General features: G+C 43.9%; 2 protein-coding genes across 2 annotated transcripts in view; both read right to left on the bottom strand.

Moving 5' to 3' along the window:
* Positions 1 to 1,211: 1,211 nt before the first annotated feature.
* On the bottom strand, positions 1,212 to 9,849 carry GCSH (glycine cleavage system protein H). Its single transcript, XM_081016415.1, has 5 exons — positions 9,609 to 9,849; positions 5,922 to 6,001; positions 3,571 to 3,634; positions 2,488 to 2,619; positions 1,212 to 1,918 (listed from the first exon to the last, which is right to left on the bottom strand). Exons 1-5 carry the CDS (start codon positions 9,832 to 9,834, stop codon positions 1,821 to 1,823), a joined length of 600 nt encoding a protein of 199 aa, XP_080872541.1. The 5' UTR covers positions 9,835 to 9,849; the 3' UTR covers positions 1,212 to 1,820.
* A 1,554-nt stretch (positions 9,850 to 11,403) lies between these two features.
* Positions 11,404 to 24,689, bottom strand: part of LOC308483189 (polycystin-1-like protein 2) — a gene marked incomplete at its 5' end in the record, with an annotated part of 47,440 nt that continues 34,154 nt past the window's right edge. The window contains 10 exons of the mRNA XM_081016776.1: positions 11,404 to 11,820; positions 13,055 to 13,186; positions 14,534 to 14,635; positions 15,297 to 15,507; positions 16,697 to 16,857; positions 18,239 to 18,366; positions 18,666 to 18,799; positions 19,532 to 19,859; positions 20,791 to 20,976; positions 22,259 to 22,399. Coding sequence (XP_080872902.1) covers positions 11,692 to 11,820; positions 13,055 to 13,186; positions 14,534 to 14,635; positions 15,297 to 15,507; positions 16,697 to 16,857; positions 18,239 to 18,366; positions 18,666 to 18,799; positions 19,532 to 19,859; positions 20,791 to 20,976; positions 22,259 to 22,399 — 1,652 coding nt within the window. The 3' untranslated portion in view covers positions 11,404 to 11,691. The remainder of the gene's footprint in view (positions 11,821 to 13,054; positions 13,187 to 14,533; positions 14,636 to 15,296; positions 15,508 to 16,696; positions 16,858 to 18,238; positions 18,367 to 18,665; positions 18,800 to 19,531; positions 19,860 to 20,790; positions 20,977 to 22,258; positions 22,400 to 24,689) is intronic.

Genomic DNA, 24,689 nt, shown 5'->3' with positions numbered 1-24,689 from the left:
AGGCTTTTTAGTTTAGAAAAATGGCAAGTAAGGAAGGACATGATAGAGGGGTAGAGAATTAGGCATGGCATGGAGAATGTGATTCTTTCTCATAATACTAATGAAGATGCAGGACAGACCAAAGGAAGTGCTTCTTCACACAGCAAATAGTTAAAACTATGGAATTGGCTACAAGAAGTAGTGATGGCCACCAAGTGGATGCCTTGGTGGGATTGATAACACAGGAGTCCACCCATTCTTGCCTTTTTCTTAATGTCACTGAGGAAGAACAAAAATCCATGCATCAACCCCACTTTCCTATCTGCAGAGCTGATATGTCAAGGAAAGTAATACTGATGTGCCAAGGAAAGATGAGCAAGTGTGGTATAGTAGTTAGAGGGTCAGATTGGGAACTGAGATACCAGGGTTCAAATCCCCACTTGGCCAGGAAGCTCACTGGGGGACCTTGGGCCAGTCACTGCCTCTCAGCCTAACCTACTTCCGAAGGTTGTAGTGCGGATTAAATGTGGAGGGGAAGAACCATGCATACCATCTTGAGAAAAAGGTGAGATATAAATACAGGAAGTAAATAAAATCATAAATAAGAATACACTGAGGGAAATGAAAAACTGTTTCATCTGTTCCCAGACTTCAGAAAGCAGTTTTTCTTGCTGTGTTCTTTACCCTGGACTGGTGCTAAGCCAAGTAAGTCTGCTGCCCAAGAAATTCAAGAGACCTATCCAAAAATCCCTTGCACTGTCAGAGGTGGGTAGGCACAATCTGAAGGATCCCCGGGCACATGCCTCAGATCACATGCTGCTTTATCAGTGCCATTAACATAGCTGATACCCCAAGCAGCTGGAGTACTATTCATTACGGATTGACTGCCTGGCCCTTATTTTCATTGCATCTTTGTCAAGGAGAATGCTTTCAACAACAGTTATTAAAAACGTAACTACTACGGATTATTAGACTTATCTTTGACTGCCATTTAACTCCACCACAGGCTGCACACTGACATTTTCAGCTCCCCAGATAACCTAACCCAGCTCATTTGACAGTTTCAAAACATTGCTTAGAATTTGTAGGGCAGACACTCCAATCGGATAATGCATCACACTGCAGATTGATCCTGCACATTCCAAAATGCCACCTGAAAGCTCATCATTTAAATATTAATCCCAGAGAGGCTACTGTAGAACACACACAAAAAGAACAGCAAACACACTTGGTAAAGTCAGGATTTTTTATTAACTTCTGTTATCTGTTCCAAGGCAAAGCAGGGAGCCTTATCTGCAGAGGATGGCTACACCTCCACAGTTTCACTTAAAAAGGTGAAATCTGGTTCTGCTCTAGTCACCTGGAACCTTCACTAATTCTGAAGGCAGCAATGCAGCCTTAATATTACAAAACGCGATTGAAAGCAGACTGCTGTCTTGGGGAGGGAATAAAACCCGTGGAGCTTAGAAGCACAGTTTGTGCTGTGAAATTAAGGCTGTTACAGTTCTACTTTATCAATGCTTAGGTTTATTTTAGGAACAAAGGTTATTCTACTCCAGATGTAATTATGAACTTCAAACTCTTGACATCCTATAATTACATTTATTCGACTAAAAAACAATACGTGTACTAGAAGTGAAGATAGACACGCCACCCCAAATGAAAATGTTTTGACTTGCAGTCACTTGTGGGCATAGATCAGCACAATTTGAATCAAAGGCAGCATATTTTCCTTGAAAATTTCCTGGATAAGCTGCTCAGAGTTGAACCTTCTGTACACCACTAATTTAGGACAATCTACAGTGAAAATGGTCTGCATTGGTTTACTGTTAACATCTGGATCACTCCTCAATAGATTTTATGTATTTTTCATATGCATCTTCACTCATGAGTTCATCAAATTCTGAAGGGTTATCCACAGTCATCTTGATAAGCCAACCTATGAGCATAAAAACAACTTAGTTAGAAGCAGAAGCAGCAGCAGCACACACAACTCCCTGGAGCTCTAGTAAAATGCTGGCTCTTGACCATAGCAATTTCCATTCATGTCAACAAGCATAAAAGTCTCATAGGAAATAGGTAACTTTTCACTAGTTGAAGATGAGAATACATATATAAGCCATTCCATTCGTGGCTACAGGAGAAAAGGAGATGGATGGAACTGCAGGGCCTCTCTGCTGAAATATCAGCAACTCTTGGCTCTCCCTTTCCTTGCTATCTTTCCAGAATGGTCATTAAAAGAACTCTGGACCTAAGAAATAGTGCTGAGTTTGCTTTGCTCCTCCTCTCTCCCTATCCCTTTTCCATCAGCCCGAGAGTAGGGATTACCTTATCACTGATATTTATAAAATGCTTTGTGAGCATTTTTCAGCTGATGAATGGGATAAAAATGCTTTCAAATAAACCTCACTGCCGCAAGCACAAGACAATACAAAATGAGTTCCACTGTTATCCTTCCAACTCAATGATGGCGGAAACACTTTTGCAAAGTTAAGATGCCTCCCTTACCATCTTGGTAGCAAGATTTGTTGACAAGTCCTGGATTATCAGCAAGGGCAGTGTTGATTTCCGTTACTTCTCCTGTGAGGGGGGAATAGAGTTCACTAGCAGCCTTCACACTTTCCAAAGCACCAAACTCATCTGAAATACAAAATTGAAGAGAGCAAAGCATTTAATTTAGAAACCGAATTAACTGGGCTTCGAGGAAGTTGAGAGCTACTTTGCGCTGCCACAAGAATTTTCTAAAAGTAGGGAGCCCTAGTGTTGAAAGATTAGGAATTCAGGTAAATCAAGGCTCAATTTCAGCCTAGGTGGTGTACACCTTTACTCTGCATCCAGTGCACTCCCTATGTGAAGCCGTGTACACATAGCGTTAGCTACGATCCTATAGTTTCTTGAGAAATATTGCATTTTGATGTGTTTTCCCCCCAAGCCAGCTTTGATCCGATTAGAAAAACATAAGCAGCAAGAAAATATCCACATCCCCTCTCCATCCATTAGTGCAGACAGACAGCAGGCCACCCGGCAACGCATCCAACTGTACCGATGTGTGCAATGATGTCCAAATGTGGTTTGAAATGCAGCAGGAAAGAAACAATGCTACTTTGTTTCAAAGCTGGTATAATGTGTACACAACATTAGGAGAGAAAAAACTATGTTTCCTCTGCCTCTTTACAAGAGTGGAGGCTATGAAAAGAGAAGGCTTAGATCTCAGTGGGTGCACAATTAGATCTGCTTGCGTAAGCAAGTCCAAAGATGTAATTTCCAACAACAGGACCCCACCCACCCCACCCCAATTCCACATGACCAACTTTCCAAAGTAATGATCTTTTAAAAGTTGCTTGTGCCATAACATTGGAGGTGGGGAAACAGAAGGAGCCTTCTATTCAAAGTCCTTAAACACACACACACACACACACACACACACACACACACACACACAACTTGGTATGCTCAAGCTGTTGAAAAATACCTAAATTAGCCTTTAGGGTTCTAATCCAAGAAAGAGGCTACCGTTTAAATGAAAATGCATTGCTTTCTGCCAATGTTGCAATGTGTTAAAAGTGCCAAAAAGTAAAGAAAATTGCTTACCCTGTTTGTTCAGCTTTGTTCCAATTTCTGGAAGACTACAATAAACAACGTCTCCTAGTGCTTCCTGAAACAAAAACATTCAGACATCAGCAAAAATTGTTAACTGAGAAAGCTATCAAAAAGTTGGAATCCCACCCCCCCCCCGCCTTCCCCCTGGCAAGAATTTAAGTAAGGAACAAATGCACCATATTATAATCCACACACTCCAGAAGCTGGTGGCGCTATTCCTATTGCAGTTCCCAAAAACCGTATCAAACATGGGCTGCAAACCTTCCCACACCTGTCTCTGAATACGCTTTAGTCTGGCAAATGAACTGTATCACAAACAAGTCATAAACATGACTGATTTCTCAAGGATAATATGACTGGCTTCTCATACACAGCAAAGTCAAACTGGAGGGTGATGAATGAAGACAGAAGCAGCTGTGGAGTCTCTCAGCCACACCAGCTAAGAGCACCTGAGACACACAAAGACCCCTGTTACCACCATCCAGCCACTTACAGCTGTTGTTAGGGAAGGACCAGGCCCCCTTTCCCAGACTACCTTTGTGTGTGCATTGTATTGCAGCAATGGCTCCAACCTCCCTCTTGTAATGCAACAACTGACTGCAAGGGTCCCAGGAGAGCAACACTGGCTGCTGATTTTGCCACCAGGCCTGCTTCAAGAATCTGGTGTTAATTCATAAAGCCCTTACACAACTTGGGCCCATGGTACCTTAGGGACCGCCTGATCCCTTGTATTCCGCCTTCATCCCTGAGACCCTCTGATCATAGAATTGTAGAGTGGGAAGGGACCCTGAGGGTCAGGTCTGCCCCGCCTGCTTTGTGGAACTGCCCACCTGTAGAGGTTCAGCAAGAACCGTCCCTTCTTTCAGATATCTACCGAAAACTGCAGTGTTCAGACAGGCCTTTACTGTAAGAATTTTTGTTTAAGCCAACCAGCATCTAAACATTTAAATGTTTTATAGAGAGCTAGAGACTGATTTTATTTAACCTGTTGCAAGCTTCCTTGTTATGCTGTGAATTATAAATGTTCAAGAAAACAAATAAATAATAGGTTGTGCGCCAGGCATATCTAGGTTTAGATAAGCAAGAGCAATGAAACACCACAACTTTACTGGTTACAGTATCTCTGGCTTTGGCATAGCACAGGGCAACCCTTGCCAACCGGTTGCCCTCCAGCTGTTATGGACTACAACTCCCAAGAGCCCCAACCATGGGTATAGTCCAAAACAGCTGAAGGGCACAAAATTGGCAAAGGTAGGCATAGGGCAAGGATCTGCCCATGTGGCAGTCTGTCTGCTGGTTAAGGATGGGTGAATCTGTCAATTTTCTCTCAGTTTTTCTGAAATTTAGCACTCCACATTTTTATATCAGTTTGCAATTTTAAAAAAAGTCCTCATGAAAATTAATCAGCATTTTAGCACAAATTCCTCCTAATTTCTGTATACTATTTTGTCTAATATACATGTTTTTGCAAAGCAATATTCCCTAATATGATGCATTTTCTATGCTATTTTCACCAATACAACACGTCTAATTATGCACGCTTTGCCCTAGTATATGCATTTCTGTACACATTTTTTGACACAATAAAATCTGGCCATGTGCTTTTGGGCGGTGAGGAAAGCCTTTTCAAACAGCCGCTCTTTATTTTTACAGGTGAGGAACGGAGGAACTTTTCAAGCATGCCAGGAGAAAGCTCTGCTCTGGGTCTTGCACAAGTTGCGACCAGCCAAGCTGGACGCAGACCAAATGACACTTGCAGTCCCAATCTCATTTAAGAAATTACATGGTTCCTATGCAGAGAGCAAAGGTTCAGGTGCTATCCATCACCACCACCACTGCAAACGAGGCAATAAATATATAAGCAGGGCAATAAACATTTCTATTTCTTAGGCTTCAACACACACACACACACACACAGCCATTTTGTTGTTTTGTTTGCAAAATCATAGACCCTACTGAAATATTTAGGTGCATAGGGAACTAACCAAGCACCTGGGGATTTTCCAACCCGTTACAAGGATGCATTCAGCCCTATAAACACTTGCATTAAAAAGTATTATCAACAATTAAACAAACAAAAAGCAAAAAATGCTTTGAGCCAAGGTTCCCATTGAGTCCTAAGTGTAAGATACAGAGCCAAACTGCTGAAGGGAGGAGAGGATGGTTTAAAGTGGCCAATAATGTCAGAGTTCCAAGTCTACAATTTGGCTCTACATGCAGAATAGGCAATAAAGGAGCCAAAGACCAAGGCCAACAGAAAAGGCTGATAGATGTCAATTTTGTAGCACAAAGCTGAGAGAGAGAGAGAGAGAGAGAGAGAGAGAGAGAGAGAGAACCAGTACCTGTGCAAAGTTGCTGATTCCTACGGTTCCAATACTGTTTTCAACTGTTATCCATTCATGCTTGTCTGTGAATCGACGGGCTGAATGAAGCAAAGAGAACATTTCAACACACCTTGCTTTCTCTAAACACATTTTTTGCCTCAATGTTTTACCTTAAAAAGTGTCAGCATAAAAAAGCACTTGATTTCCAAGTTCCAAGTTTGCAAGCAGGAATTAGAAAAAGGTAGCCTGCTTTCTTATTTCAAGTACAAAAAAAAAATACCGCTCCCAAATCCAAGCTGTGCATCAATTTCATTCATTCATTCATTCATCATTACATTTATATCCAACCTTTCCTCCACGAAGGTAAAGGTGGTTTTATACATAGTTCTTTCCCCTCCATTTTATACTCACATCAACCCTGTGAGGTAAACTGGGCTGAGAGACTGTGACTAGCCCAAGGTAACCCAGTGAGCTTCATGGTCAAGCGGGGACTAGAACCCTTGTCTCCCAGGTCTTAGTCTGGTATAGAGGCACACCTCCCTTTCAACTGTTCCAGTTTCAGAGGAGGAAATTGCACAGCAGTGTTCAGAGTGGTTGAGTCTTTTTACATGGGGCAGAAGTAAAAGATCCCAACTTCCTGAGCCATCCCAATCTGCAGTCTGAATTGGTAGTCATAGAAACAATTTGCCACATACTATTTCAGTACATTTGATTTACCACATATTATTTCTGCAGTGGTAATTTTTATTACTGTTCAGGACTAACACACCAGAAGTCCTAAGGAGTGAAGCTCCTTTGGATAATGTCCATCTATGAATTATGTTTGCACTTCCCTGCAGTTAATTAAAACCAGCGAGAAAAGCTGAGATTCCAGTCAACACACCACAGTCAAATATCATAAAAGAGCCCACAGTGCTATAAATTTGTGGGATGCCTGGACTCACCTTCTAATTCTGAACGCCCTTTCTAAATCTGGGGTGCCAAACATTGAATTTAGCCTGTTAAAAAAGCCACGTTAAAAAAAAGCCAGGCTGCTTTCCTGATGAAGTAATTGCCTAGAGAGATGGACCATTAGAAGACCACAAAGAAATGGTTGATCAAAGAGGCTATTCACAGAGACTTTCTGGGCAGGAAAATAAATGGGAAAATCCCCTCTTGAGGTGAGAGTGAGTTAGCAGAGACAAAAGCCCAGTTTCAGAAGGGAGGGGCACAACTGTGGTGGGCTTGCGATTTGGCAAGCAGGAAAGTAGAGGCCAAGTCGAATGTTTGCTGGCAGTTTTTGGATCCAACATGGCAGCTGTGAGAGGAACAGGAGAGCTGCTCCTGCCCCTATGAGAGAAGCAAGAGACCCCCTTGGAGTGTAATGCTGGGAACTTCCTCTATCTAGACTCAGGTTGTAAATACGTGTAAATAAACCATATACGATCAAAATGCCACAGTCTCTTCTGCACCTCATTGTCCCAAAGGAAACACAGACCCTGGGCAAGCACACCTAGTACCCTTGAAATCTCACACCACTCGCACAGAGTCCTTTGCCCAATCTTGCGTGAATATAAAGCTGTGCCTCCCCTCCGGGGACCCTCTCCCTAAATCTTTCTCCTCCTTTTTCTCCACCATGAGCAAGCACAACTTAGTGGTCCCACCAATATGCATACACCATTTGAAAGACGTTCTGCAGCACAATCTACCATTCAAGTGAACGAAGCCTTGCAGCACTTTAAATAATATAGGGATGGCAGGGCCTTTTTCAGCCCAAGGCCTGCACTGCCTTGTGGGCAACCTTCCAATTGGGTACAAAAGCATAAGTGGTGTGGGCAATGGATGCAACTCTTACCTTTGTACAGTAGGCTACATTCCAGACACAGAGGTTTCCACATAAACACCCCTGCTCCGTCCAGGCAAGCAATAGGAATTATCAGAGTTCAAGGACACATTACAGAGCAAGGCTGGTGCGGGACGCGGGATGCGGCCTAGGGAAGGGGTGTAGCCTGGAAAGAGTCCTGAAGGCCATACAGAGAGGCATAGAGGGTCGCATTCAGCCACCTGGGCCTGAGGTTACATTAACAGTACTGTGGTGTAAAATCTCATGACCCTAATTCCATATGCCTGCTGCAAAACAAAAACAAAAAAACCCTCCATCCCCATCTTGCAGAATTTAATCTGAGAAAAAATGAGGGTGCATAGGGAATGACAAGCAATGCAATAAATTACTATGCCGCACAGCAGCAAACACAAGACCCAGTCCAAAGAGTCAGATCCAATCAGAGTGGGTGTGTCACTGGATATGAATGGCAAACTAAGCAAATGCTGCAATAAAATTAACCTTGTACGGACCACAGTGCTTCCATGGATGTTTATTAACATTTATGGGGTAATGAAGGAATGCAACCCTGACCTCTATTCTTTGATTAGGTCTTGGGCATGCAGGAAGCATGATTTGAATCCTGCAAAAATGCAGGGTAAAGACTGCATAAAGTCAGCCTATGAGCCAATAACAGCACAAACTCTGTACTGCACATAAGACAGATTTTAAGTTTGAACACCCATAGCTGGGTCAACCAAAGCAATCCCTTCCCTCCTGCCTCGATAGGTTAAATATCCCAGTATTTCATAAGTTTTGCACAATTAAATCCTAGGTATGTGACTCAGAAATGAGTCCCACTGTGTTCAACAGTGCTTACTCCCAATAAATGTGCTCAGGATTGCAGTACTGAAAAGCTCCATCCTAACTGTGTCTACTCAAAAGTATGTCCTATTGAACGCAATGGGGCTCACACCCAGGTGTGTTTAGGACTGCAGTTTTTGAGGCTCTGTACACATTTAACTGAGGGACGCGAGTGGCGCTGTGGGTTAAACCACAGAGCCTAGGACTTGCCGATCAGAAGGTCAGCGGTTCGAATCCCCGCGACGGGGTGAGCTCCCGTTGCTTGGTCCCTGCTCCTGCCAACCTAGCAGTTCGAAAGCACCTCAAAGTGCAAGTAGGTACCGCTCTGGCAGGAAGGTAAACAGCATTTCCGTGCGCTGCTCTGGTTCGCCAGAAGCGGCTTAGTCATGCTGGCCACATGACCCAGAAGCTGTACGCCGGCTCCCTCAGCTAATAAAGCGAGATGAGTGCCACAACCCCAGAGTCAGTCACGACTGGACCTAATGGTCAGGGGTCCCTTTACCTTTACTTACACATTTAACTCATATCCCCCTACCCCCCCCCCAAAAAAACTTCAGGAAGTGTAGTTTGTTAAGGGTGCTGGGAATTGTAGCTCTCCTCAAACTGCAGTTCCCAGGATTCACTGGGGACAGGGGGTGTGCTTTAAATGCATGGTGTGTAGCAACAAACAAGCTGCAAATCTATGACCGGCTGCTGGGGGAATAAGCCACTTTGAACTCAAGCGAGGTAAACCCGCACAAGTTTGGGCTGCCCAGCTGCACTCTTAGGCACGCTTACTTGGGAGTAAGACGCCTCTCGATTCTCAGGGGCTTCCTTCTGAGAAAGGCACGCGCAGGCTTGGGTTGCAAAGCAGCAGCAGCACCCCCTCCCTCCACCCAACGAGAGCTCCTCCGCAGCTCCCATTCATTGCAAAGGCTTCCTTGCGCAGGAGTGCTTGCCTCCGGATCGGGCCCCTTGCACTGCACGCTCCGCCGCCCACTTCTCCGCCCCACGGCGCCCATTCATCCCTCTCGCTTCCTCTCCTCCCCGCCGCGACTCACCGGCGAGCAGCAACGCGGGGCTGGTGCTGAGCCTCCGAGCCGGGGCGGCCTGGCTGCTGCTGCTGCTGCTGCTGCTATTGGCCCAGGCGGCCTGGGAGCAGCCGACTAAGGCGCGACGGGGCCTGGCCAAGCCGGCTGCACAAGGAGCAGCGGCGGAGGCGGCGGCAGAAGCCGTGCCAGGCCCGACCCGACGCAGCGCTCGCAAGGCCGCCAGTGCCACTGCCATGGCGGGGCCGCTGCACAGAGACGCGGCCGGGGCCAGAGGCGACAAGCCGGCGAGGGAGGCGGCGGCAGAGGACAAGGGGGAGGCGGGCCTTTCGGAAGGGGGCCTGGCTTGGCCTGGCCGGCGAGGAGGAGGAGGAGAGTGCGGAGGGGACGTGCGGGAAGGGGGTTGCCGCGGCAGCTGCTGCTTGCTTTATTTTACTTTAGGCATTTATTAACCGCCCATCGACCGTGTCCTCTGGGCGGCTTGCAAAAAAGAAAAAGTGGCGTGTGTGTTTTAAAAAAGTAACAGTAAAAAAATTAAGAGCAGTAGCATTTAGCACAAATCACCCCAGAAGGAAGAGCCAACACAAGCAGCTCGTCATCCATCTAAAAGCTTGCTTCAAGCCATATAAACACTATTCTGACAAAACCTTAGGAGTTTTGTTTTTACTCTCGCCGGAAACAAGTTAGAGGAGTGCATCCCATAATAAGCGGAGGAGTGGTACTTTTTGCACTTTAGGAGCCCATCGTGACAAGCTCCATAGAGCCCTGTTCCCCCTAATGAGAGTCCCAAAATGCAGATAGCTGTGTGCCGAGGAGCAGTGTGGTGTAATAGAGTGTTGGGACTCCGAACTGGAGGACCAGGGTTCAAATCCCTTCCTCAGCCTTGAAGCTCACTGGATGCCCTTGGGGTACTCCGTGTCTCTCAGCTTACCTACATCACAGGTTTGCAGCAGAGGATAAAATGGGCAGGGGGAGAATCATGCACTTAAGGAAAGGTGAGATATAAATGTAATACATGAATAAATAACTAAAAGTATATAGCATAGTGGCTAATTTATTAGGAGCAGCTAAAGTGCAATCTAATAAAGCATTTTCCTGGGAGTAAACTACATTGCTTACTTCTGATTCCATAGTTTCATCCATTAAACACAAACACTTTAAATTTTCAGCCCGTTGAAATGCAAACTGTGTGCAATCAATACATGTCGTAGCATTATTGTTTGTGTCTTCCTATGCTCTGTGGACATCACTTCCTCAGTTAATGTTTTAGGACAGAGGTGGGGAACCTTGGGCCCAAGGGTCAAACATGGATCTCTAGACCTATCTAACGGCCCTCCCCAGGCCAAAGGCCCATCTAGTCCAGCAACAATTCTCCCAGTTGTGAACAAGCAGGACATAAATGCAACAGTGCTCACCCCATCAACTGGTATTCAGAGCAGTACTGCCTCAGACACTGGAAAGTGAAAGTAATCATTGTGGCTAATAGTGACTGATATCTTTATTCTCTTTGGATTTGTGCAATTTTCTTAAAGCTATCTAAGTTGATGGCCATCTACATCTTGGGAGCAAATTCAACCATTTAATGATGTGCTGTGTAAAGAAGTATTATCTTTTGTCCTGAATAATCCAACATTCAGCTTTCTTGTATTGTCCCAAGTTCTAGTACTCAGGGAGGTTTCATCATCCATTTTCTCCACATCATGAATAATTTTATACATTTCCAAATAAAGCATTTTCTAAGAATAAAGTATGAATTGAACTGGTAATGATTTTATAATTTGTTATAAACAATGAAGCTGAGCAATGCTTTGGATTCTTAGCTTTTATTATACTACACTGTGGAATAAGTACAGAATAAAGCAGTATGCATAATCAAGCAAGCATCAGTTCTATAGTTCTGTCAAGCACTCATTTTCACATCTATCAGTACAGAGTTAAGGCCGGTAACTTAAGTACAATTATTGGAGAGCACATCAAGACCTCAGTCAGTGGAAGTAATTCTGCTGTCTGCCACAACATTTCACAAACATGGAAGCCACAATATCTAAAGGCAGCTGCAACAGCTGTAAGTTGAAGTTGGTAAGAAGACCAGTTGTTAGTTGCTCCTTACAGGTTCTTCTAGTTTCTTGTCAGAGGCTGGTTTATGGTCAGTTTTACATTTTATTCCAAGGAAGCTGCAAATTTTCTTCAGCATTAGGTCAACAATCTCTTCCTCTTCAGAAGCCTAAAAAGCACACAGAGACACACACAATACAGTTTGTATGAGTATAGACATAACAGTGAATTGCATCCTGGGCTTCTGTAGAATTTGTGGTGGTGATGATAACTACAGGCAGGAAAAAGTAGAACACAAAACAGTCATGTTAAACATTGTAGTAGCACACTGCAGTAAACTGTAGTGTGGCCAGGGGAATATGTGAATTTCAGTATGAGTAGATTGTCAGCCAAACTACGGTAAACCTGCTGATTAATGTGCATGTGATTAGGCTGCAGGCAGATACTGAAAATTACTGCCAAAAGAAAGGAAGACAAACAGGAAAATGTATTGGGGGGTTATTCTTAGTTCTAGTTCATAGTTAGCAAGCTCAATCACAAGATGAGGTTTGGACAGCACACTGAGCCGTGGCTTAGCTTAGTGCAGGAAGGAGTAAAAAGTCTAGGGAGAAGCAAAATGGATTACTGTGTCATGTGAACCAGGCCAGGACCTCACACTTAATGCTAACACCATGGTTTAGTCTCATGTGGATGAGTTGTGGCAAGTCCAAGTAAAGAATTAGGCTTGGATTCTCCCCTTTCCTCCTCCTGCACAGCCAGTAGGCAGAGATCTACAGATGTTTGTTCTGTAAGACTTATCTGTTTGTTTTGTTGTATGAACCAGGAATTCTGGCTTTAAACAAACCAGTTACTTAAACAAACCAGCATCACAAACCACAGTTTGAAACTGGCTTGTTCTGAAATTTACCACAGTTAGTTGTATGGCAGGTTCCCTGGTTCATAAAACAGGACAACATTCTTTGAAAATGAAAGTAATGGGAGGAGTGGAAGGGGAGCAGGCAAGCCTGATGTCCATGTACAGTGGTACCTCGAGTTACAAACACGTCAGGTTACAGACTCTGCTAACCCGGAAGTAGTACCTCAGGTTAAGAACTTTACTTCAGGATAAGAACAGAAATTGTGCGGCGGTGGCGCAGCAGGAGCAGGAGGCCCCATTAGCTAAAGTGGTACCTCTGGTTAAGAACAGTTTCAGGTTAAAAACGGACCCCCGGAACGAATTAAGTTCTTAACCAGAGGTACCACTGTACGTAGTACTAAACGATGGTTTAGTAGTGTTACATATGAACTCGGCCTGTGCAGGTCCTTGATTAGTGGGATCTCCCAGTATATATATATATATGTACAGACCAGGGCAGATGGCATCCTTAAATGTGGAAATTCACATATTACTTCTGTGGACAAACCTGATAATGTTTCTGTTCCTCACTGAAAGCGACAAGGATCACAGAAATGAAGAGATTCAACACCACAAATGTCATAAAAATGATGCATGAGCCAATTAAGAAGGAGCCCAAGATGGGATTGTAGTCCAAGACCTGAAAGAGACATATATGTTACAATAAGGGATATTGTTATCTTCTTCAGGGAAGAGAACATTATTTTCAGGGACAGTACTTGTGAATTATTTAAACACTTCAGTTTGCTGGTGTCTTGTGTAAGCATCATGTTTGCCCAAATGCACTCTGCCTTAATACTGAAGAGAGTGCTTCCTTGTATATTTTGAGGATAAGTAATGCTTAAGATATGTGTTGCTGTTTTTTTATGTACAAGTTATACTACCGTACTTCAGTGGGAGCAGGGGGTAGCATTATGAAAAGTAAAAAAAATGTGTTCCCTCTTGCCTCTCCCATTCCAGTGTATCATTGCCTGTGACTTTTGCTCCTCCTTTTCCACCACCCTCACCTGTCCAAAGGTCTCTTCCTGCTTAGTCAACTTTCGTCCTTTCTTCCCCTTTATACCCAGAACTGCTTTTCAAAACCCCAAAAGGTGATTTCACCTTTATTGCTTTGCTCAAAACCTGCCTTTTCATGAAGCCTTTGGTAAACCACTTACAGTAGTCCCAATCCACAGCCTTTCCCAGCTTGTTGCCCTCCTGATGTTTCGGACTCCCATAATTGCTGACCATCAGCCATGCTGGCTGGGGATGATGGGAGATGGGAATCAAACAAGGTTGAGGAAGGTTGTCTTATGATAACTAGGGATGGGTGAATCTGTACATTTAATTTTCTCTCCGTTTCTCATTTTTCTCTTCCTAAGTTCAGTTTTCCACATTTCGCATTACAGTGGTACCTTGGGTTACAGACGCTTCAGGTTACAGACTCCGCTAACCCAGAAATAGTACCTCAGGTTAAGAACTTTGCTTCAGGATGAGAACAGAAATCGTGTTACGACGGTGCAGCGGCAGGGGGAGGCCTCATTAGCTAAAGTGGTACCTCAGGTTAAGAACAGTTTCAGGTTAAGAACGGAGCTCCAGAACGAATTGAGTTCTTAATCTGAGGTACCACTGTAGTTTGCATTAAAAAAAAAAGTCCTGAAAATTCACCAGCATTTTACTGCATTTCCCCCCATAATAGACAAATGTTTATATGCATTTTCTCCCTAATATACACATGTTTGCAAGGCAATGTTCCCTAATATGATACATTTTTGAATGTTACTTTTGCTGATAGATGCATGGCCATGCACACTTTACCCTAGCATTTGCTTTTTGTACAAATTTATTGGCTGGAGAACGGCATTGCAAAATATAGATAGTTTAAGATGGGGTTGGAAAAACTATGTGTGTGGATGGTGCTAAATAAATAAGACAACAGATATGTGGTTCATTTAATTTAATTCAACCTTAGTTACAAGGAAAAAAACCTCTGAAGGATAAACCATACCTCTTCATAGTTGAAGATTCCAAGCTGAAGACTGACCATTGTCTCCGCAGAATCAAACAGGGTCTTGTAAGAGTTCAACTTCCAGCCGTATATCAAGTTTGTCTGCAAATTATAAAAATGGGAGGAAAACAGTTTCTCACCCAAATCACAAGGCCAGTTAGCAAGTGACAGAGATGACTGCGCAGACTAGGTTCTCCATAATACACATGGTTATTTTTCTGCTTAGACACAGGGTGTATTGGAGCGGTTGGTGTCTCTTTACTGCAGAGATGAAGGTTTAGTTAGGTTAAAGCTGAGGTTGCAACTGAGAAATGAGCCCTCCTTGAAAACATAATTACTGTTGCTGCCAGTTGCTTTCACAAGCCCCCTGCGCTTTAGGCCTCAGCTTCTGCATATGTTTAAAGCGCTCATACCACTTTAAGAGTCATGACTTCCCCCGAAAGAAACCACCTTTGGGTTGTAATTTGTTTCAAGCTGTTTTTAATGTTGTATTTTAAATGGCTGTAACCTGCTCTGGGACCTTAGGGTGACGAGTGTGTAGTAAGTTGAACTCATTGTCGTCATCCTTGATATCTGGGGCTGATGGGAATTGTAGTCCAACAGCATCTGGAAGGTACCATTTTCACTACATCTGTATAACAGACAGGACTCTAAAAAAAATACGAGCAAACTAATCCAAATTATGGAGGCTTGGTAGGGGGCAGGGGGAGAGAGCGAAAGCCAGAAAACCGACTGGGAATAGATGGAAGACATGGGTACTCACCGCTATGGAGTAGGCAAGGAACATGATTATAATCACAGTTGCAAATCCTGATATGTCCCCCCAGGCCCTCCTCAAGGTTGAGGTGATCATGTTCAGCTTTGGGTTCAGCCGCAGGAGATGCCAGAGTTTCACAGTGGCAAGAAGAACCAGAAAGGCAATCAGGTAGCCCAGAACTGCATCAACAGTCGCTGTCTGATTGAAGCTTGCAAACCTGAAGGAATATGGGAATTGTTATGACATAGTGGAGGCTATTCTGTTAGGGCACATGGAGCACGGCTCCACCAACCTTAGTTACCCTCCACCTACTTGCCTGCCTGCCTCTTTCCTTCCTTATAACCAGTCCTGGGGCTGTCTCTAGATGTCAGCTTCCTCCTCCTCTTTTGTCTCCGTGTTACTTTTTAAAAACTCACCAGGGAAGAGAATAATAATAATAATAATAATAATAATAATAATAATTTATTTATACGCCTCCCATCTGGCTGGGTTTCCCCAGCCACTCTGGGCAGCCCCAACAGAATATAAAAGCACAATAAAACATCAAACATTAAAAACTTCCCTAAACTAGAATTAGTTGGCACTGCCTGTCATTGACCTCCCTGCTCTCTGCTCTACCAGTCCCAGCTAGCACCGGTAATGAGGCAATGTTGTGTAGTGGTTAGAGTGTCAGGCTGGGACTGAAGAGACCTACTGTAGGTTCAGATATTGGCTCAGGCACAAGGTTCACTGAAATTTTTGGAGCAAGTCTCTTTCTTTCTCAGCCTGATCTGCTTCACATGGCAGGTGAGAATCATGTTTGTCTCCTTGAGCTGCTTCTTGGAGGAAAGGTGGAGTTGAGCAAGCCAACCAATCAATTCTTTTCCAATTGAAACACAAGTCCTTAAAAATTGGACAGCTTCTCTCAGAGCAAAAACCTGGGAGCTGCACATTAATTGTATTTTATATAATCTTTATGGATGCAAGCAGTAGCTATTACAAAGTTGAAAAAACGCCTTGCAAAAAAAAAAAGGTCTATGTGAATTTCATATGACCCATCCCATCCATTTTGAGTTTGCAGTTTTAAAAAAAAACATCCACAAAATTATATAAAAAACTTGTATTTAAAAACTTTTTTCAAACAAAAAAATCTAAAGCCGCATTTTTCTAAAGACCTTTTTCTGAAACCATACATTTTTTAAAAAATACATTTTGGTACTCTTTAATGCCAAGGACTGTACTGCAGCATTTGAACAAGTGCCAAAATCAAAGGATAATTATATTTGGGAGATGCAAATCAGGTCAGTTTGCATTGGAATTCACAGACATCAAATTCCACAGATCACAAAGGCTGCTTAAAAATTCTTCCCTTTTCTACCCATGCTGGGATGGAGAGTTTGCAAAGTGGCAGGATAGGGAGCCCTTACTCATCCTTATGCTCCTGATAGTAGCTGATGTCCCGCAAGCCCAAGATTGTCCGTCTTACAAACACCAACAGGGCGCTCCAGCTGATGGAAATGATGGCCAGTTCCAACAGGTTCCACTTGCTTCGGAAGTAATTCCATTTCAGAGCGCGCATGAGCTTTCCCTGCAGGAACAAGGTGTTCAGTTCCAAAGAATGCATTAAGTGATCGTTAGGGAGAAAGGCAGATTGTGTTGCTACAATGCAACCTCATTTCGATGACTAGCCAAGCATGACCTCATATCCAAGGATCACACAGTCAGTTAAATGGGAGAGCTGCTGGAATGCAGAGAGGGTCTCCAGCTTTTTCTGGCTGGCGGCTGCCTCTGCTTTCTAACAGCTGCCTGACCTGCAGAGATTCAACATGGAAAAGAAGCTAAGGAAAACACTTCTGATGTCTAGCCTGTTCCGCAAGGAGCATTCTGCTCTGCAAACTGTTTGTTATCTATTCCCAACCATATTCACGATGCATGTGCAGAGACTTGGGGTGGCCTAAATTTTAAATGGCAAGTAGGAAATGTATGCAGTTTCCTGGGTTAACATGGCTGCAAATAAAATCTTGCTGGAACCAAATAAGAAGGAAAAGGCACTAAATTTCTTCTAGATTCCGCTTCTTTTTCCAAAAGTGGCTTTTACTTCATGTGAAAGATCACATAAAACATGGAAATCAACAGTTACGGAAATGACAGGAAAATGGAGCAAAGTGCTGTGTGAATGCAGCCTTAGGTACTCCTTTATCTCCAATGATGTTCTGGAAATTCCATGCAAAAGAGAAAGCCAATCAGTTTGTAGGACAGCATCCCAAAACTTCAGGGTGGTCACAAAAAGAAGGACAGCTGTCTCATTACAAGTCTTTGGCTGCAGGCCTCTGCACACCTACCTGGACAAAGTCCCATGGAACTAAGTGTGGGACTTATTTCTGAGAAGACATCTATACAATTACACTGTCTGGGTTACTTAGTCCCTGCCTGAAGGGTGTGGCAGTTGACTGGCAGCAGGAGTTACAAGCACTATAATAATCAGGAACACTTAAGTGTCAGGGCTGGTGGCAGCCAGGGCTGCTGATAGGATTTGCAAGCCCTGGAACATATGTGACCAAACAATATGGGTGTCTGGTCTCCCGAATGCATGAGGGACCTGTGTATTCTTCAGATGTTGATGACTTCCAACCTGTATCAGCCTCAGCGAATATGGGCAATGGCCAGGGATGGTGAGAATTTCACTTAAAAACATTTGGAAGGATTAATTTGTGGAAGGCTGGTTTAGCAGCGTTGTTCTCAACCGTGGCACAATAAATTCCAGGTTCACATCACCAACAAGGTTCGCTTTCCTGGCTCAGGGTGGAAGAGAATGCCTTCCACTGCTCAGAGTGCCTCTAAATACCAGTCGCTGAGAACCAAGAGCAAAAGAGTGCTACTGCGCACAGAGATATGTGGCTGGCTACTGTTGGATGCTGGAGCAAATGGACCATTGGCTTGATCCAGCAGGGCTTGTCTGATATCCTTACCTGTCCCACCATGTAGTAGATGACAAAGAGGAAATAAATGACTTCTGCTGCTATCACAAAGATATGCAGACCATCTGTGTATGGATAAAGCCGGACACTCTGCAGCTCAGACCGCGTGAAGAAGGCCCCTGTGAAATCAAAGCAGAAGTCAGTATTCTGTTCTGTCGGACAGCAGGTACAGCTTATTGTGGAGGGTTAAGACAAACTGTACAAATATGAAATGCCCTCTTCTATGTATTGTAGCTGTTAAAGGTATGGAAACCCTGTTCCTTTTTCTGTCTGGCTCACTGTATCCATGTAATATGCTGAGCTGGTATTGAATTACTACAGTAATGTAGAGACAAAATGTGCCAGGCAAACTCCCAGAGTAATGTAGGCACTGCTTTTTTCTTTCATGAAAACACTGGCGCAGATGTCAGGCTCTTACCTAAGGCATTGGTTTCAAACATGAGGCTTACAATGCAGAAGAGGTTCACATTTGCATTGTAGACAGTGAACTCAACAAACACGGCTCTCGTAAATGTATCCAGCCAAACGTTATTGAAGAGGTACTGGAGGATTCTGCCAAAATACAAAGTGAGGAATGTGCAATCACATGCTGAGGCCCTAAAAATGTTAAGGTGCTAAGGAGTCAAGAGGTTGCCAAATCCAATCTGAAGATCCAGCAGAAAAGAGGGTGGAACCCCATTTCCTGCAGTAACAAAGCATTCAATCCAGAACATTCGAAATGCCCTTAGATCAGCCATCGGTCTAAACTAGCCTTTCCCAACCTAGCACCTTCCAGATGGTTTGAAAGACAACTCTCATTAGCCACAGCCAGCATAGACACCCTCAACCCCACTTTATCTGGCTTGACTGTGTAAAAGGTAAAAAGAACTCTATAGCTCCAGGAGAATACAAATAATATCAATACACCATTGAAAAGCAAGCCTTGCCTAACAGCTATTCAAAGTCCCAAAATTCAAAATGTAGTCACACCCTGGAAATGGCATGGATGCAATTAGAAAATGCAGAAATGCTTATGGCATATTTGCAAGGAAACGTAAGTTTACCTCTCTACTAAGACTTTTCCCAATCTGTACTAAATCTGGAGCTGCAACTGCATGCTTTGCAAAAACATCAACACCCCATCTTCTCTTGCTTGGTTGCTTCCCATTGAACTGCTAATGGGTGGGATGGGACCCTAGAACCAGGTGGGGCCAAGGATTCCCAACCCCTGAATTAATCTAACTGATTAAACTACTGCTGCTACCACTACTACAGTGGAAGCACAAAAAACCAGAGATAAGCTACCTGGAGGCATTGTGGGCATCTGTCCCCAAGTGAACCACATATCCACCACCTCTGTAGACAGCCAGTTTGCCCCAGATTGGGTGCCCTCTCAGTTTGGACTGGCTCTGATACTGCCATGCAGAACTGAGTTCTGATGAGTTATCAAGGGAAGAGACGTTCCAGTGCGCTCCATAGTCTGCCATGTCCTCTGTGTCGAAAGAATAAGAAGAATGGCACTTGCCAACCGTCAGCTGCAGTTTGGGATCTATCGGGCAGGAGTTGCCCTTCACTCGCACCTGGCGAATCCGGGCACTGCCCACCAGCTTGGAGTTGCCATCTGTGATAAAGCCTTGTTGAAATTTAAGGGGGGAGGGGGAGAGAAAGTGTTTGAAAAGGCAAATCCTTTCACAGTCATTTGCAATGCTTTCAAAGTTAATTTGTACCCCACCAACAGTTTTATATTTACTCATTTTATTTATGGCAATGTCGTCTGAGTGACAAGCAAACCCTCGTAATAAAAACACAAGATGCAAAGAAACAGAGACTAAGAAGCAGCAGCTGAGGCAGCACAATGCAATGCTAACTGTATTTGCTCGTATAAAAACTTCATAAGGCTAAAATCCTTTAAAAGGCAGGTCTTTTTCAGTCGAAGGGCCGCATCTCCTACTGGGCCAGAGTCTGAATGCCAGACCGAGCCCTGGTGGGGCACATTTGGCCCCTAGGTTTCAGTCTCCTCATTGCTACCATAAGGATAAAAAACACAGCCAGCTGAGCCTGAAATTATTCCAGTAATAAATTAAAAATATGTCCATGCTAAAACAAGAAAGCCCTTAAAAAACACAACTCGGTGAACTGAAAAGTGTCTGGTGCCAAAAAAATAAATTAATGTAAGCACCGGGTGAATATCCCAAGATATAGCACTCCATAACAGAGGAGCCACAAGAGAGACGGCCACTTTCTCAGGGGGTACTTGCAGAATGGCTTCCACTGATGACTTTAGGGTACAGACAGCAGTATATTGGAAGAGGAGATGCTTTGAAGCAGAGACGGGAAACCTAAGGCCCAGAGGGCCAAATGCAGCCTTCCATGCCTCTGTATCTGGGCTTTGGGACTCTTCCCAGGCCTTCGGCTCATTAAACAATATATGGGTTTTTTGTTTGTTACTCTGTTATGTATTTTTGTGTTTTTAGATTGTAAACTGCCCCTGATCTTTGGATGAAGGGTGGCATAGAAATTTAATAAATAACTGAAATGAAACAAAATGAAATGAATTTCTGTACCTTGGTGTGAGCTGTACAAGTTGCTGACTAAGGTGGTTCTGGCCCATTTGAAGAAGTCCTGATAACTGAAGACGTCTTGGAATCCGTCTGTGAAGCTGTTCTCAATATGTTTGTTCAGGTAATAGGAGTTAGGATCACGCTGCCCATAGGCAACCAAAAGCAGCATCCACAAGAAACCCAAGTAGGCTGGGGAGAGGAGAGCAAAGCAATATGAAAGCAAAGAAGAAACCCAATAGGTTTCCAATGGTGCTTCCAGACAGGAGCTAATACATTGCAAAAGGCTCATTCTACTTTGTGCAATTGTAGTACGAACACAGGTTTCTCTGTACCTTTGCAAACACACCTTAAAAAACAATTCAAGAAGTGTGCAAGAACACAACAGCAAACATTGCCACCCTAATCGTAATTGAGTTACCTGGGAGTAAGTCCTATTGAATTCTGCCTAGATATGGTTAAGATTCCACTGGTTAGGATTACGGTGTAATGATTGTGGCATATGTTTTTATGAGGGGCAATATCCATTTCCATTTGGTTCTAATTTTTAAATACTAAGGTCTTGCACACACAAAAAATTGTACTGTGCTTACGGTCCCTAAGGTAACATCCCATGTTTACTTTGTGGACCACTTAAGAGAATAGCTTCTCTAAACTGGGCTTGTCCTTGTTGGTTTGTTTTTAATGGCCCAGAGGACAATCTTCTATTTGAAGAGTTCCCAACTGCCCAGCCCAAATCCAGTTTAAAGATAAAGAACCCTATAAAGAAGAGAGGGCCTTGTTTCAAGGCAGAAGGGGCATTGAAAGTTGTCTATCAACAGCGAGCAGTAAAAAAGGTAAAGGACCCCTGGACAGTTAAGTCCAGTCAAAGGCAACTATGCGATGTGGTGCTCATCTAGCTTTTCAAGGCCAAGGGAGCCGGTGTTTGCCCACAGACAGCTTTCCGGGCCATCTGGTCAGCATGACGAAACTGCTACTGGTGCATGGAGGACCGTGACAAGTGCCAGAGCGCATGGAAATGATGTTTACCTTCCCACTACAGTGCCACCCACTCACTTTACATTTACCTTACCTGTTTATTTACTTGTACTGGTATGTTTTCGAACTGCTAGGTTGGCAGAAGCTAGGACAGAGCACCAGGAGCTCACCCCATCGTGCAGATTCAAACTTCCAACCTTCCAATTGGCAAGCCCAAGAGGCTCGGTGGTTTAGACCACAGCAGCACCCGGCACACAGCTCACCTGATCAGTCTTCCCCATGATGAGATTATTGTATTTCTATTTACGTTTACAGTAATCATTTCTGAATGTGCATCTATACATATAAATTAGACAAGCACATTTTATGTGAATCAGTGGCGCCTGTTGTCCCCGTCTTCTTGACAAGGAAATAAGTAACTCCCCAACTCATGCCTTCTTTTAAAGCCCATTCTCTCTCCCCTCACAGTATGTTTAGAATGCAATCATAAAAGTACCCAATATTTCTCTAATCAGGGCAAATGCTTTCTGCTCCTTGATGCGGTTATTCTTCATTTTCTCAATGTCGGTAGAAGGGGGAGGCTGGTAGATGTTGCTTCCGCTGTCCCTGCGGGCTCCAAAGATAGGATTTGAGTCGCCTGTACAGGAAGAGGAGGCAGAGGCCTATTACTAGCCTGGAATTTATCAGCTGAAAACAATAGGAGAGGGACAATGTTTGGAGACTGTGAATCCATGGCAATAGGCCTATATCACCAATCTCAGGTAGCGCATTCTTGGCTGTATGAAAAGTGCAGTTTTCCATTGGGAAAGCCTAATTTAGACTAGCCCTAGAGCTAGTTTTGATAGCCTACATCAGGGCTGGGGAATCTTTTTCAGCCTGAGGAATCATTCTCTTCTAGGCATCCTTCCAATGGTCACATTTCAGTGGTGGGCAGGGTCAGAAGCAAAAGTGGATGGAGCAACAATGCTCACACGTCCCTGTCTATCCAGGCAAGCAAGAAGCATCATCAGGAGCTCAAAGGCACATTCTAGTTATCAAACCCCACCCCAAAATAGCAACAGTCTGGGGGCAGGGTTTGTGGTTGTTTTTGCATAAAGTTCTTACTTATTTTTCATGCTACAGAAAATACATTTTAATAGCAACAGTATGATGTGCCCCAAGCTACCAAGGACATTCACACTCCTTTAGGTACCCAGCTCATTTAGAGCTCTGTAGGTCAAGGCCACAACCTTCAAATACAAAGTCAATGAAAGCTTCTTTGGTTTCTTGACCATTTCCAGGCACAATTATAGACAGACAAGCAGGAAGGATTGCAGGCTACTTTGTATATCTCCTTGCAGTCACTTCCTCAGCACGTGGGAAACCTGTGGTCCTCCAGTTGTTGTTGGACTGCAGTTCCCACCAGCCCCAGTAGGCTGGTCAGGGATGATGGGAGCTGGAGTCCAGTAACAGGTCCCCCCCCCCAGCTGATTAATAGTGCGATCTTATATACGTTTGTCGACTCAGAAGGAGAAACTAATGACTTCAGTGTGACTCACTGTTCGGTTAAGCGTGTATAGCAATCCTAAACACACTTACTAGGGAGAAAGCCCTACTGAACACTATGGGACTTGCCTCCAGATAAACATGGATTAGATTGCACTTTGCCTCCACAAAATCTATCAGTATATTGTTAATTATAAAACAGCAACACGATAGTTTGATTTAAAAAAAAACAACTCTCTATAAATACTCAGTCTTCCATCACCAACCGTAAGCTGGTTTTTAATGCTGACTGCCCTTCTGTTTTAGGCTAAGATGCTTATTTGATACAATTGTTTATGTAACCTGCACTGGGTTCTTACTAGGAAAACAAAGGATACACATTCAAAAACCCCTTTAGGAACTTCAATGGAGAAGCTGAATTATTTAGAAATGGAAAATAGCACAAACTTACCTAGTACCTTGGATTATGGACAAAAAAGCGTAGACTGACTGGAGCAAAGAAAAGGTCATCGATATCAAACAGTGCATGTGATCTAACACCCATCATGGCTATTGAAATGGGCAGGAGAGAATATGTTTGGCTTAAGGTGAGATAAAAATAGATCTCTGCACAAGCGAGAAAAGGGCCTAAGTGGAGCGAGGAGCTCTGCTGTACAGGCAGTGAAACTTCCACTTTTCAAAGATGACAAGGAAACTGGGCAGGTGTCCAGTACAGCGTGCTAATTTTGCCAGTGAAACTGATGTGACAACGAGAGGCAATTTCACAAGGGAAACCTAATGCTCCTGAGTCCTGGTTGCCCCTTATGGTCCACAAATTGCAGAAGAGGATGTCCCTTGATATCAGGCTTGTTTGCATGATGTACTGAACACAAGTTCAAACTGTTTCTACCCGTATTCCAGTGTTTGCATGCAGTGGCGTAGCGTGGGTTGTCAGCACCCGGGGCAAGGCAAGTAATTTGCGCCCCCTAACCCGTGGATTTGCGCCCCCTAACCCTAACCCCCAGATGTTGCGCCCGGTGTGGCCGGGCCCCCCTGCACCCCCCACGCTACGCCACTGTTTGCATGAAAGAGGGCACACTTGTTGATCTGTACAGCTCAACCACTATGTGCATAGGTACACAGACAGTACAACAATTGAACATTACTGTGAATAACATGACTGCGCAACTATTTGCACATGCAGGTGACACAAACTGTGCAGTTATTGGTAGACTTGCCCCTATTCAGCACTTTGCTCTTCCTCAATCCTTTAGAAGCTGAGGGGCAAGTCTACCGTATGAACCTGCCTAGCTGTTAAGACAGTCCTCAGAAGGCCTTCTCTGCAGTCCCCTTCTTTTGGGAGCTTGATGGGTGGCAAACAGAAGGAGGACTTTAAATTGGAACTACAACTACTTCTAGCTTTCTCTGTCCTACCATCAAAGCCTGGTCGTGATATTTTGCAA

Source organism: Podarcis pityusensis (genome assembly GCF_964106645.2).
Source record: "Podarcis pityusensis genome assembly, chromosome: 8".
In the NCBI taxonomy this organism is placed as follows: domain Eukaryota; kingdom Metazoa; phylum Chordata; class Lepidosauria; order Squamata; family Lacertidae; genus Podarcis; species Podarcis pityusensis.
Note: the sequence above shows the minus strand (reverse complement) of the source record. Positions and strands in the feature narration are given on the sequence as shown.

Coding starts and splice junctions, on each gene's coding strand:
- GCSH (XM_081016415.1), bottom strand. CDS start 9,834: ATGGCAGTGGCACTGGCGGCCTTGCGAGCGCTGCGTCGGGTCGGGCCT. Junction 6,002..9,608: donor CCCCGCGTTGCTGCTCGCCG/GTGAGTCGCGGC, acceptor TGCTTCATTCAG/CCCGTCGATTCACAGACAAG. Junction 1,919..2,487: donor CAAATCTTGCTACCAAGATG/GTAAGGGAGGCA, acceptor TTATGCTCATAG/GTTGGCTTATCAAGATGACT.